Source organism: Corapipo altera, unplaced genomic scaffold, assembly GCF_003945725.1.
Source record: "Corapipo altera isolate COAL_440 unplaced genomic scaffold, ASM394572v1 101, whole genome shotgun sequence".
NCBI classification, from domain to species: Eukaryota; Metazoa; Chordata; class Aves; order Passeriformes; family Pipridae; genus Corapipo; species Corapipo altera.
In genome coordinates, this window is record NW_020884984.1 from 1,245,912 (window position 1) to 1,261,198 (window position 15,287).

The following is a 15,287-nucleotide window of genomic DNA, read 5'->3' on the forward strand; positions in this document are numbered from 1 at the left end:
GCGGGCGCAGGTGCTGCCCCGGCGCGTTCTCCGCGCTGCGGGACTTTTCCCGAGGCGGGCGGAGCGGAGCCTCCCGGGGGGGCCGCGGAACCACCTCGGAGCGGCCGCGGGGGCTCCGAGCGCTGCCGGCGGGGCCGGGCCCGCCCGAGCAGCCGGGCTGTCCCGGCGGGGACTGGCTTCACCGGCTGGAGGTGCCGCAGGTCCCAGCGAAATGGAACGGGGAGGAAATACCCCCCAGGAGCCCCTACCCCGGGTGTCCCGAGTAGCGGGACCGAGCGGGCGCTGCGTCCCTGCCGTCCCCGGCTCACACGTGGGCTCCTGCACGGCGTGCTTTTCCTACAGGGAAAATCCCTGGGGTCACATCAGTAGCAGAGGTGAAACCTTCTAGAATGAGTCCCAAGGGCACTGGGAAGGTTTTTGACTCTGTATCTTGTATATTCCATTTGTAGAGATATTTTTTTATTCAATCTGTAGCAGTGCAATGTCAGACTGTCTTATGTGTTCCCCAGATGCGATCAGCAGTAATCAGTTCTTAGGGTTTGCATTTTTTAAGTAAATAATTGGGCTGGAACAGTTGTTGCTGGATCTCCAGCATCCCCAGCATACTGCGGGGAACAAGAATGGGGTGTTTTGGTGCAGGATGCTAAAACAGGGTAGAAAATCATTATACAGACTCTTGGGGGCATGTTAATTAAGAGCATTCACACAATAAAGTGTCAGGTTCTTATTTACATATATGTAGCTCTGATAACCTTCTCAGCATCTCCATATTGCATTAGTTAATTTGTTTGTTCTCACAAACATTTGAAAGTTTTCTATTATAAAAGGGACCTTCAGTTCTATCTGCTGTAGTTAAATGTTTCATAATAGGTTTGCAGCGGAGTGTGTAACATGTAGGATGGACTGAGTGGTCTTGCAGATAGATACAAGACATGGTCAGGTTGGACTTCTCTACCTTTAATTTCTTAGGTTAGCTTTTAATTCAATTTCATTTCTTTGCAGAATGTTACTTTGTTAAGGAGTTTTTATGCAACAAGGCAACAAAAGGCACAAGGTAAAATGCCAAAGCTCTGCTTTAAGCTTATAATTTTCTGTGTGATGAGTTAAATTGTTGTTTCTGCCTGAAGATTTGCCTGTTCAAACACTTTTTCCACATGCAAAACAACCATGGTTAAAAAAACTCAAAGTAGTGAATAAATAAATTGATTTTTTTTTTTAAAGAAAGTGATATTTTGAAGATTCCTTGGCCATACTTGGCCTGAACTCACTCTGAGGACGATGGGTTGTAAATGCAGGAGATGAGCAGTACTAACCGTAGTCATGACCTACACTGAGTACCTACAGTTAACATTTCACATGGGTATCTCAACACAGGATTTATATATCAACAAGTAGAAGCTTTGATCTAAGTGCAGTTAAAGGAATTTATTGTGTCTATTTGAGACACATACTGTGCTCATCATTATTCTCATTCACGTTGCAAATCTGATTTACTCTCTCCTATAATAAAATAAAAGGTATTCACCTATTTTGCATCAAACTGCTGCTTTATCTTCCTTTCCTCTGTGGACTTACTGGTTGTGCTGATAAGCTGTGCCTGGATTTCCTCTTCAGTTTTACTCTCTCTCATGGAAATCAGCTGAGTCTCTCTCTATGGGTTATGAATTTGGGCAGGACTGTGCCTGTATTTCCCCAGGTAGGAGCTGCTTTTGACCTGTTTGACCATACTTTGCAATTAATCTTGTTTTCCCTGTACTTGTGTTTATCTACACTCGGTTCACTTTAGTCTTGATTGTTTCTAGAGTGTCTTGTCATTTTGAATCACTTTGTCATTGTTACAATGGGCTTTGTTTATGAACCCTCCTTTTCTCCCTCTAAAGTTATCTCTATAATTTCACCAGATGGCAATTCAAGTACCAGACTTTTCTCTCAATCATTAGAAGGTTCAGCCTTTCTCTCCTTATCTGTCTCTAGTTCACACTGGACACATTTGAGAGAACTCTTTCAGGTGTTCCTTAGGAAGGTGTTTGCAGTGGCTGTTCTGTCAGTCACACCTAGAATCCAATCATCCTCATGGCTGTGATTTCACTTTGACTTTTCATATCCAAACTGGGTCAAAATTCTTCTGATTTTTTTTTCCTTACCTGCCCAGCATGTCTGTTGTTCTCATCACTCTTTGTCCTTGTTTCTATCATCTAACTTGTTACTTCAACTCCAAGGTAAAGTCCATCCTAGACAAAAGCCATCGTATCTCCTTAATGAGTACCGCCCAAACATCATCTTACATGTTTCTCTTTTCTTTCTGTCTCTTTGCTATTCCCCCTTTTAAAAAATCAAATATAAAGTTCTTCTCTTTATTTCAAATCATTCCTGACGTACCCTGAATATAACTTTGGTGAGATTAAATAATTGTCTTTCTGTTCAGACTGAGTGAGTTGGTGCTGTTTACTGAATTTCAAACAAGCAACTTTAGGATTTTTCCATGAATACTTTTCCTGATGCTTGGAAGGTGCTGTATAAATCCATGAAATCACTTCAATCTTCATTTTCAAAAGCTTTAATTTCTCCATAGTCTTAAAAAAAAAAAAAAAAGTTAGAAGACATTTGCTGAGAGTATTCCATGTGTACCTGGAATTTTCAAAAATGTGAAAAGGAGGGGGGGGGAAAAATGTGCTGTTTTGTTACACTAATGGGTGTTGCATAAAAAAATTACAGGTGGATCAGTGTTTAGTAACTTATTTGTCTTCCAGACATTGTACCTCTGATTTTACATTCTGTGTCTTTACTACTTTCCAGAATATTTCTGTACTGCGGTGTAGGTGAGAGAACAGAGTAGGGCATGTTGAATGGGAGCAGTAGCTGATAAATAAAAGGACTGAGTAAGATATTAAACTAATATTTCAAATTACAGTAGATAAAAATATCTTGAATGTTTGTAAAAGTGCTTTTGGCTCATGTCTCTTTAAATCTAACAGTTAAGGGATTGTAACAAGTAAGATATTTGGGAAACTGTTTCCATAGTTTAAATCAGATTTAGCCAGAGGAAGTTCAATTGTGTTCTTGTATTTCACTGGTCAGTTGTTTTCCCTTACCAGATCGGGGTGCAGAGCAGTACTTACACATAAGACAGAGTTGGTTTTTGATGGGGATACTCATGAAAGTCCAACATCAATGCAGGCTGGTTTCTGCATACACAGGTTTCTGTGTCACACAGAGAATTAGCTGGATTTTGTCAGGAGTCTGCTTTTTAACTCGCTTTTTTATTTTTTTAATTTTTTTTTTGGAACCCTGGAAAGTGTCCTGGTCTTTATTTCTGAAACATGACTCCTCCTGAGGATGGCTGGGCTGTTCTCTGAAGGCAGCCTTGGCAAAGCTGTATCAGTTGCTGACCTTGCCCAGATCAAATTAGGTTTTTAAGCTTTGAGCAGTCTAAGAGAAGATCCCTCCTCTCTTGTTCTCATAGGCAATCTTTATTACTTTCTAAAGTGTTATCACTGGCTTGTTAGTCTAATTTAGAGATAGAGGGATATTTAATATTGTTTGGAAAATAATCTGGAAGTTTATATCTCCTTGAAGGTAACTTTCATAACCGTGAACGTGTTCAGTGTGTTTAAAAAAATCCCAGAATACTTGGTATTGCACTGTGGGATTTGCAGCTCTCCCTTCAAACCAGCTCTTGGATGAGCTCAGTATTCTGCACAAGACCTTAATTTTAGAGGAGCATCTCAGCAACTCTCTCATGATATGGACTTGAATAATATACAAAGGTGCAAAATTATATAGAGCCCACTTTTAGTGAAGTTATTTTTGAAGTGTCTAATTTCCTGAATAGAATTAAGACCTGGTTCCTGTTTCCTTCTCCCAGTGTGGATTTCTGTCACTAGCTAATTCTTTTACTAGGAACATGTTCCGGAAAGGGTTTGGGCATCTGCTACTCCCATTACTTGAAATTTACTGAAAAATTTAAAGAAAAAAGGCAATTTGTTGTCAATAAAAAACCTTTTACCATCCTTTGCATTGTTCTTTATCAAGAGGTGCTTGGTTTTTTGTTTTTCTTTTCCTAAAGAGTTGACTAAAAGGGTTTGCATTGCTGTCTTTGAAATTTAAGACAAAGTTAGCACTAAATCATGAGTTAACCTTCAGTTTGGAGTAGCTGCATCACCTGATCAGACATATTTTAGTAATTTTTCTGACTGAATTTTCACTCTGTTAGAGGAATTTGTGTAAGAGGGTCAGTAATCAACAGTCTGGGGAGAAATAAAGTGTTATTTTGAAGTCCAAGAAAACAAAAAGCAGGAAAGAAACTAAGCATCAAGGTCTAAGGGATCAAAGTGGAATGATGCTGAAGGCTTCTCCAGCAAACACGCTCTGCCAAATATTTGCTTTGGTTTGGAGGAGAATGTGGCCAGACAAGATATGAAGAAATATTTAATAGTAAAATAAGAAGCTCAGATCTTGTTTTCTAAAAGCTCTTGCCCACAGGTACTATCTTTAAATGAAAGAGTTAATTGACTTACAGCTTAGTTAAAATACTGTTCTTGAGCAAAAGCTGATGATGACAGGGACGTTTTAATCCTCGAGTGCTATGCTTTGTTATTTCAAGTTTTTCTCTTGTATGGTTCTGTGGAAACATTACTGGATTTAATTATTTAAACTTAAAAATATATTTTTTAAACTTACAAATACTTCAAAATCCTTTCTCTTATGCTTTAAAACCTTTGATTAAAATCTTTGACGTTATTTAGGAAGAGGGAGGGAGGACAGTGAAGTTTATTGTTTTAGTGCAAAGTCAAGGAAATTGCTTCCCAAACATATGCTTGTTGTTAAGTCTGTGTACATGTTATACATGTGTTTGAGATTTCTGTAGTTGCCACTACCTTCTTTTTTTTTTTTTAAGATTAAACTGTAAAGTAAGTTACAGTAAACAGTTTTCAGGATAGAAGATCATGCTAAGTTTTTGGTGGAAGAAATCCAACAAAACTGTTAGCTGTTCCGAGATTTTCTTTCTCTATTTTTTTTTCTTAACAGTTCTGCCTATGCTGTTGCCTTCTTATTTAAAAACACATATAAGTTGCTGGCCTTTTAATAAAAGCAACTTGACAGCACATTATTTCTTCCTTAATTTCCCTTTCATATTTTTGCAATTTCCTATTGGAACTTCTTTTTTAGTTTTGAAGCCATCTATGTGAAGCTTTGAGAAGCTTATGTGAGCTGCAGTGCAATCATTGGTTTTAATGGGAGAGTCTGTTGCTTGATACGGTGCTGAAATGTCCATTTTTAATGTGGTAGGATTAATTTTTTTGTGTATGGGAATTATGTGTTGCAAGGGGCTAAAACCGGGGAGAAGCAGCTATTGAGGTGTATAATTATACAGGTTACAGTTCTCTGTGTTGTTGTATATACACATACCCTGAGTTCAGCTATATGTTCATTAGTAAATGGCTTATAAACTTTGAATGATTCTCCCTTGGACACAGGAGTGTGGAGATGGAGTTTATTGAATCCTGTGGCTCTAAAGCAGTTTCGTGCTCAGGTAGTCAGGCCAACTGTCACCTTCACTGCAGATGAGTTGCATCTTTGGATAGTATCTCAAGTAGCTCTTTATTGGGATGGAAGGCCAGCATGTGGGACAAAAAAGCACTTACAAAATGTAGTAGATAACCCTGCTGCAACATTTGTGAGCAGCAGTCATCAGCTTCAGTACTTGAGAATTTGGTCTTCTGGTTTGTTTGGGCAAGTAGTTGGTGGGAAAGCTAATTCCAGTGTTTCCCTGTTTTCAAAACTAAGCAATTACTTAGTTTTAACAAGTCCTGTGCTGGTACAACATGAAAAGAACAGCAGAAACTTAGATTTTTGATTCTTTTTGCTGTCATGCTCTTTTTCATTCCTTCTGTAAAACCTGATGTATGTATGCTCTGAACAGGTGATGCAGCACTTGGTATGTTAAGGATTCTGAGTTTCCTATCTGTAACTTTGGGCCTGAATTTTGCAGGATCCAGGGAGGAATGGAGACTCCATTGGATGTGCTGTCGAGAGCAGCATCTCTAGTACACGCTGATGATGAGAAACGTAAGTCTGCAATTTAGCTCTCTGCTTTGCTGGATCCAGATCATTACATTTGCACTGTGTGTCAGCCTAGATGTTGGCTCTATCAATCTTTTGCTGAATCAAAGATGTGTAGAAAAATGTCAAGATGTGTAGAAAAATGTCAAGAACCCTTCAGAGATTGTCTTCCTCAGGTGCAAACCCAATATGTTGCATTTAAATCGGTTAGTGTGCAAGACAGAATCATTCCTGTTATTTAAAATTACTTACCAATTCACGTGAAGGTGCCCCTCTTTTCCCAATTGCATATGCATTGTGAGTAGACAAAAAGTTGTGATGGTACTATGTCAAACTAAGGCCAGTTTGAAAACTTGCCCTCCCTAATGGTATTGGTTAGACTTGTTCTCATTTAAGAACACAGAACTGTGTGGGCATGAGTGGGTTGCAAAGATTTCAGTTCATACAAACTACCAGGTAGACTGTTATCATTAGTAATGAGCACTTCATTTTCCTTTCACTGCCAGTAAAAGGTGATAACAGGGTTTTGACATAATGATGTCAGTGGCAGCCCATTATTTGGGTAATATTTTTGCTTTTAATATTCATGATAAGAGTTTCAGGTGGGTTAACTAATGTTAGAATAATGTTTTCAGTTCTGCCAAACTGCAGTGCTGCTTTGTAGATCAGATTGTTACCTGCATGCTCACTGATAAATGTCTTGGCCAGGTTTTTCTGAGTAGTGTAAGCACTCAGGGAGTGTGTGCATCTTGGCTATCAGCCTCAAGAGGTGCTGACTAGCAAAATGGTATTTTGGATTTCAAACTGCTTTTGTGTGTAGCTTTTGTGCCTAAAATCACCTTTCAAGATGAATTCAGCTTTTCTTCTTTTGATCTTTGTTCCTTTATTCTCCATGTGTTTTTGAAAAGCAGTTGTATTGGATGTAAAATAAAATAATTGATGCACTGTTGTTAATCAACTCACTCAAGTAATCACAAAGTAAAAAAATACAGTATATTTGGATAACAAGTCCCAGATTTTTTGTGTGTATTCAAATAGTCAAGAAAGCAGTAGCTCACCCTTTCAGAAGTCCATGAAATGAAGGTTCCATACCCTGATGAGCTCTTCTGTGTTACTGGCTTTTAGCCTTATAATGAATTTTGGTTTTACTGTTCTTTCATGTTCACTTTTCTGCTGGATAACTACCAAGTTTTTGTTGGTCTCACTGTAGATGGATGACTTAGTTGATTGCCACAGTTATTGACTATTGCTGGTAAAATGAACAGCGATGGAACTCCTTGAGGAAACAGTTTCAACTGTGAATTTGGCCTGGGGGATTTCTATTGCAAACTAACATATATTTGCAGAAAAGTCAAAAACTTAACCTATTTTGCTTTGCCTACATTTTATAATATATTATGAATATGTATTCTCAATGTTCTTCAGCTTAAATGCATTCTTTTTGGTTAACTATTCCCTGAGACTCTAGTTTGAATTTGAGTTTCATGGGGTAGCAATATTGTGCTGGATTTGGAGAATCCAGAGGAAGTCTGATTCAGTGCAGCTTGCATGTGAGGAAGCTGATGTGTATCTGGTTCTAATTTACATTCCTTTAGTCTTACCACTTAGACTTAATTAGATTTATGCCACTCTGCAGCTTCTAACTTGTGCTATCTCTGAGCTTGTCCTCTTGTGTGAATCACACACCAAAAAGCTGTAGTAAGAAGAGCTGCTGAGAGGAAGAGAAGAGCAGTCCCTGAAGTTGCACTTTTTTGTGTCAGCTTTAGTGGAAATGGCACCAACCAGACTTCACCCTTTGTTAAAGTGGATACTAACAGCTTGAAGTTAGTCTTGAAATTAGAAATTATCCTTGAGCTTTCCAGTGAAGTGCCTGGCATGCTGCTCATGGAGTTCTAGCAGTGGTCCTGTCTGTATTTCTGTATCCCCGTACACTTTGTGTGACACAGAGAGTTCTACAGAGAGTTTCCAATATGCCAGTCATGTCCAGGAGTTCAGGAATAATTTTTTTATAAAGTGAAGGATCCTCTTATCTCTGTGGGCACTCACTGTAGTGTCAAGTAATATTAAAATGTCTTTGTCTTATATGTTGTATGAACACATATATCTTTGTTTATAGACAAATCACATACTGTTTAAAACAAATGCTTTTAAACTTCTCAGCACTTAAAGAAATGAAGGAGATGTATGTTATTGTGGCTTAACCTCAGCCAGCACCCATGTACCACCCAGCTGCTCACTTACATGTCCCCTGCCCTGCTGGAATGGGGAGAAGAATCAGAATAAAATCAGAATAAAAATATCTCAGCCTGTGTGTTGAGATAAGAACAGTTTAATGATTGAAATAAAATATTATAATTACAGTAATGAAAAGGGAGAGAGAAATAAAACCCAAGAAAGACAAGCGCTGCACAATACAGGTGCTCACCACCTCCTGCCGATGCAGAGCCTGTCCCCAGGCAGGGATCAGTGACCAATTCCCCCCAGTTTCTACACTGAGCACAGCATTCTGTGCTGTGGAATATCCCTTTGGTCAGTTCAGGTCAGCTGTCCTGACCATGCTCCCTCCTGGCTTCTTGTGCACCTCCTCACTGGCAGAGCCCGGGACCCTGGGAAGTCCTTGGCTTCAGGTGAGCACTGCTCAGCAACAACTAACCAGGAGTGTGTTGTCAGCATTGTATTTATCCCTTCGGACCTGAAGGGAGCCCACAGCCTAAAGGAAGGATGGAGAGAGACTATTTACAAGAGCCTGGAGTGACAGATCAAAAGGGAATGGCTTCACACTGACAGTGAGTAGGTTTAGATGGGATATTAGGAAGAAATTTCTCCCTGTGTGGGTGGTGAGGCCCTGGCACAGGTTGCCCAGAGAAGCTGTGGCTGCCCCATCCGTGGAAGTGTCCAAGGCCAGGTTGGACAGAGCTTGGAGCAACCTGGGATAATGAAAGGTGTCCCTGCCCATGGCAGGGGGTGGGATTGGATGAGCTTTAACTCCCTTCCAACCCAAAAAATTCTGGGCTTCTATGATTCTATAACATTATTCCTGTACTAAATCCAAAACACAGCACTATGCCAGCTACTAGGAAGGCAATTAACTCTATCCCAGCTGCAGCGCGGACATGCCAGTGGAGATTTCCCAGAATGGTCATGGGTTTCTTAAGCAAATATGACCTTGATGTTTTTTGGTTTGTTTTTTTTTCCCAGCTGCACCTGGGTCAGTGAGATTGAACCTCAGTGATACATTAGTACTTGGTGTTGCTTTCAGTCTCATCTCTGGTTTAGTTCATGAACTATATTATAGACTGTATTTCAACAGCTCCCAGTTTAAATCATTCTGCACTTGTTAGCAACAAAAATTTATGAACCCCATTTGGTTAACTGCTGTGTCATGGAAAAAGTAAATTAGGGAGAAGAAATGACTACTGCAATTCTGTGTTTGTAACTCTTACCACTGTGATGGAAACAGCTATTTAAGGTTATGGTACAGTGGATCTGTACTTAAAAAAAAAAAAAAAAGGCTGAGCAATAGATGACAATGATGTCATTATAAGCCAGACATCTTAAAGGCTTGTCACTAGTTTCTGACTTGTCAATAGTAGAGGAAAGGCTACAGGAAACCTGTGCTGTTTATGAGCAGATGTTCAGTGCTGGAGTAGGTAATGTGCAACTATTTTATCTATAAGTGGCACCTGTAAGGTTTTTCTGGGTTCTTTTCAGGACTTCGGGAGTGGGATTTAGATGAAGTAACCATCTGTATGATATGCATGTTTGCTGGTTTTTGAATGTTATCATGGCCATAAACATTATTGAATGTGGGTTATTGTAAACTGCAGAAATCGTTTACAATGAGATGCTTGATACTCATTACTCTTATTCCTCTTCTTTCCCTATACTTCTTACTGGGGTTATACTGATTTCTCATATGTTCAGGGTTCAAGTTGGCTGGTTTTAGAAGACCACAGTGAAAGCTGGTAAGATTTAAGCAAGTGTTCAAACAGTAAGGAGATTATCATTTTGTATTTATCTCATGTAAAAATAAGAGATTTGGGAACTGGTCTTTCAGTTATAAACAGTATTTTAAAAGCATAATCTTGTTATTGAGAAAATAGTGAAGGAAAACACTAAGAAGGAGTTGTGCTTGCAGAATGTGTTGTAAGCAGTGAGTACTCACCTGTACTGATTTTATAGTAACATTTACACTTTCCTCCAATATTTAAGTCCAGTTTAAGAATACGGGAAAGAATGAGGAAAAAATATGTCATTTCTCACTCTCTCAGGGTAATATAGTGAAAAATCTGTTGTTGGCAAACAGGAGAAAATATACGTCCATAAGGAAATGAAAGGTTTGGAAACAGCTAATGAATGGCACATTGAAGTCCTGGCTAAGAACTTAGCAACCTAATGCCTTGTACCAAATCCATACCTGTTGAGTCTTGATTTATGTTTTGAAAAACTGATAAAGAACTACACAAATAAAAAAAAATATCTTTGATCAAGCCATGCTTCTTGCACAGGTGGGATCAGCCACATGTGTCATCCCTGGGTGTATGGAAGCCTGGAATTGCTATTCCACACTTCTTGCCTGTGAACACTGTTATTGTTTGGCAACAGTTTCTCTTATGTGGTTTTGTTTAATGCACTTCAAATAATTAGACCATACAGTTGATATTTCTAGTACAGAAGAATTACTGTGCTTTAAAATCCCTGCCCTAATCTGCTTTGTCATAAAATTCTTGTGTAGACAAGACCTACAAGTCAGTTTTCACTGTTCTTCTTTGGTATCAATAGTTAGAAGTGGGAATTTTGTGCTGGCTGTCACTTCATCATTAATAAATATGCACTGATTAATTGTTTTGGATAGCTGATCCTAAAATATGTATCACTTCAAGGCAGAGGTGAAAACAATGTATTATTCTTTAGGACTCTTGAAGAGGACACTAATTCTGTAAACTTATTGTCTTTAAATACAAAACAAGCAATATTTATAGTAGAATTAGACTTGAATGTTATGTGTGTTAGAGATATTAATGATGAAATATTTCCAGCATCACCAGGACTTTGCACCTACACCACTAATGTTTGTTGTGTAAATTTATAGCAAATTATGGGCAGTAAGCCAGAGAAAGGTTTTAATATCAGTGTGTGCAGAAGTTTTAAAATCCTACTGTGGGAGCACTCACATCAGCACTGAAAATACTTCAGGGCCTCAGGGGGTTTTGACTGACTGAAAGTGAGGAATTGGATGGAACTTGCTGTATGATGCAGTTAGTACAAGTCTCAAGGATCTGTTTCATTTGAGATTTGCTTTTAGGGGGGGTTGAGGTTTTCCTGGCATCCGCTTCAGAAAAATGGTTTAAAGTGGTGGCATTTTTGCACAGAAATGAAGAAGCAGTATCATGTCACAGTCCTTGAGTATTTTCTATTCACCAGTTCACACCATTCACCAGTTCACAGTAAAAGTGGGAGGAATTGCGGTGCTTGTAGCAAGAATGATAAATATTATATAGCAAATATTACTTGGAACAAGATGAAATATTTCCAGGAGAACATAATCTTGTCATGTGACTTGCCCTTTGTATTTTTATTTGCACATATATATCCAAAATAGGAACTCTGGTACCAAAGAAATAAATGGAAAAGGTCTTAGCAGCATGCGGTATGAAGAGATATTTCAGTATTGCTTCTCGTTTATGGAATGTTTGCTTTAGGGGTGGAAAGGAATCAAATTGGTTTAGTAAGGGCATCCTGGAGCATGTTTAGAGTTCTTTTGACATCTAAAATATGTTTATGTACTGAACTATAATTCTCATATAGACTGCTTTGGTGGTAAACTGTTTTTTGTTCATGCTAGTATTCATTATTTGGCATCCCCAATCCTGTGTGTAATACATGGAGCAGTTTAGTACACCACCGTTAATCTGGTTTGTGTTTATTGTTCTGCCATTATTCCTGGAGTTTGTCATTATTTTTTCACTGCCACAGTGTGGAGAATGTGAATGTTTTCTGTAGTTCTTGGTGCTGTACAAATACCTGGGAAAAGGTTCTCGACAGTGTCGAGGGCAGGAAGCAGAGCTCTGCTGTCCTGATATGGGGCTGCTTCCCGTTACCCAGAGAGTCAGGCGCAGGGATGGAAGCTCCAGACTCCCATTCCCGACTTCTCTCTGTAGCACCACGACACTGATGCCACAAGGCTTCTTTTGAACCCTTGAGCTCTGCTGGTGTGCAAAAAACATGGCCAGGAGTCCGGGCAGAGTCTGCTGCTGTGGACACTGTTGTTACCTTGAAAGTGTCACTTTTGGAATATTCAGGAAATGAACTGGTGATTGTCTATTACAGAAGCTCACAGCTGCACCATGAAATTGCTCAAAGGGAAAGTATCCTTAAGGAATTCCTTGCTTTGAAGTGTATCATGCTGGATTATGATCCTTTACCAGGGCAAGCTGGGAGTCATTATGGATAACCTTAAGATACCATTGCCAGCAGGGCTGACTAAATCTTGTTTTTTCCCCAATTTAGACCAGATAGAAATTTACTTTATAATGAAAAAGTTGTATGTGATGCTTCTAAAAATATTCCTTCCTATGACTTTCAGGACTCCTCTAGTGAAACGTTTTTTGGTTTGTGGGGCAATACTTGCTGCAATCCTGCTTGGCTATGTTGAGGGAAACACAACCATGTTAACGCAGACTTTTCTTTTGCATTCTGTAAATACATTTAACAGTATTTTATATGCATGTTGTTTTTCAGGGCTTTTGAAGTTTGGGGGTTTTTAATCAGGGTTTGGCAACCCTTGGATGTCTCTTTTAACCAATCCAGTGCAAACTTTCATTTAGAACTTGACTTCTTCAGAAGGACTTTTCCCTTATTGGGTTGAGAGGAGGGTAAGAAGTACTTTGTGATAATTTCTTATATGAGTGTGGGTGGACTCTCCACATGGATGTTTGTTTCTTCTTTTATGGCAAATTAAAATATTGATTTGGTTGTCTTTCTGCCAGGTTGATGATTGGATGAATATGTCTGTGGGTTCAGAGAAGAGGCAGATATTTGATAGACTGTGCTGGTTTAAAAGTTAACCAGCAGGGGAAATGAACTCAACTCAAAAGAGAGATTATAAGTCAGAATAACAATTTAATAAAATAATACAATAAGTGCAATTATACAGACAAACAATTGGTCTTAACCCACAAAACCCAAATATATAACCCAGCACCCTGGGGCATGAACAAAGTGGTGTTCCTTGGGACCCCACTGAGTCCAAAGTAAAGGGAAAGGGGAAAAACCTGCTGGTGGGAGAGCTGTTGCAGTCTGGTCAAAAGTAGTGATTGCAGTCCGGCTGAGAGCGATGAGCTGCAGCCCACTCTCTGGATCCCACGAGTGGTGGAAAGGTTCTGAAACTCCAGGTTTATATATTCTCCAGCTCAGGCAGGAAAACTCAGTCCCTCCCTCAGAGCGGGGAATTCCATAAAAGGATGCTCAGTCTTTCCCTCAGAGTGGGGAATTCCACAAAAGGGTATGAGGACTGGAATATCCCCCCACCTCGCAGGCCTCTACTGACAACAGTTTCTGGGAAATGGCATGGAAGGCTGTAGAATACACAGTTTTGGGCTAGACCCATCCAGTGATGAATCGGTCCCAGCTGTTCTAACTAGGACATAGACACAAAGAGTTGGTCTTAAAAATCAGAGGTAGGGTTAGACTTTGGTGTTCTGCAACTCAGTTTAATACACTGAATTTTTTAGTTGCAGAAATTAATGTGTAGTTAAGTAACTGAATTGCTTGTATGATTTAGCAACTGTGTTTGTGGTCAGAGCTTGTCTGTGGTGTCCAGCAAGAGAGGAACTGAAAGTTTCTGAAGGAAAAGCTCTAATTTCGAAGGAACAGCATCAGCAAAAATCTACATTTGTAGTCCCTTAACAGCTATGAGAGGTGTTTAAAGTGGATTTATCAGCTATTTGTCTTTCTGTAATGTTTAATCAATGACAGCGGAAGAGGGGAATCCTGTTAGTTTTGGAGCAGAACCTGTGATATAAATAATCCTTTTTTGTACTGGATGGGAGAAAAGTATGGAAATGGGATGTTTCAGCTTAGTAATAACGTGATGGAGAAATCTGAGTGGTTCGATCCTTGAGATGTGGCCTCAATCATCTGATGTTGTGTCTGAACACCAACAGCTTGAAATAATTAAAATTCGGAGGAATAACATGCATAGTGCTCTGCTTTTAAATTCATGAACCATACAGAAAATACTAATACCGTCTGTTTTAAATATCAGTTAGTCTGGTTTTTTGTAAAAATATCAGTATGGGTGAATTCCTGATCTTCTGGTTTTTGTTTTTCCAAATCCTTTAGCTCTTTGTATTACTTGGTATTTCACAGGATAACTTCCTGTAAATAGTGTCAGGGCCATTTCATTATTTTTAGGATTTTCCTGAAATTAGGAGTGTTAAGTAGGATAACTACTCGTTTGGGTTGTTTTGTTTAAAAAAAAAAAATTCTTTTTACCCACAGAAAGTTTCACCCTCTTTTCCTCCAAGTTTATTGTAGCAAGGAAATAAAGAATGAGTAGAGTTATGTTTTCAGCTTGTTAAATAGGCTGGAAAATGGGGCAATTGTCTGCCTGGCGCCTGGATGTATTTTAATAGCAGGGGAATGCCATTAGCATAGGCAATGGAGTGGTGGTAATGCCTGCAGGGACAAAACAGTCTACATGTTTTTTTTCAAATTAATTTTAAAAAACATTTGCAAGAGGTTCAACTGCCTACAGTTTGTAAACCTATTGTAACATCCTTCAGCATAGCAGATGTTTCTGCCCAGGCTGCTCAGAGCTCCTGAGCAGTGGCAGCCACAACGTGGCTTTTCTTTCTGAATCCTTTTCAGCTAATTGGTGATAAAATATTTGCAGTAACTGGTGGCATTACCTCCAAGTAAATGGTGTTTACAGGAACGCTGTGTTTAAATGTTGTTTGGCAAATGGAGAGGAAGGAATCTTTTTACCAGGGTGGAATTTGCCATCAGATAGCAACCATTGCTCTGAAAATCACAGCTGACTGAACACCGTGTTGTTAAGTGTGCGAGCACATCCAGACCTATCCAGATCTTGTTGGTGCATGTGCTCCTAAATGACTGGCATTTCTGAAATGCTGGGCTTGGAACTGGGTGCTCTGCTTGTCTATTTTACCATAACATGTATTTATTATATACTGAATTTTCAAATGATGCGGGGAAATTAT

The 15,287-nt window shown here is 39.2% G+C and overlaps 1 protein-coding gene across 2 annotated transcripts in view; it reads left to right on the plus strand.

The window, feature by feature from the left end:
- Positions 1–5,994: 5,994 nt before the first annotated feature.
- VGLL4 (vestigial like family member 4) overlaps positions 5,995–15,287 on the plus strand; it is an 82,302-nt gene continuing 73,009 nt past the window's right edge. For both annotated transcript variants that reach the window (XM_027665989.1, XM_027665988.1), the window contains exon 1: positions 5,995–6,069. In XM_027665989.1, the coding sequence (XP_027521790.1) occupies positions 6,006–6,069 (64 nt within the window). In that variant the 5' untranslated portion in view covers positions 5,995–6,005. The remainder of the gene's footprint in view (positions 6,070–15,287) is intronic.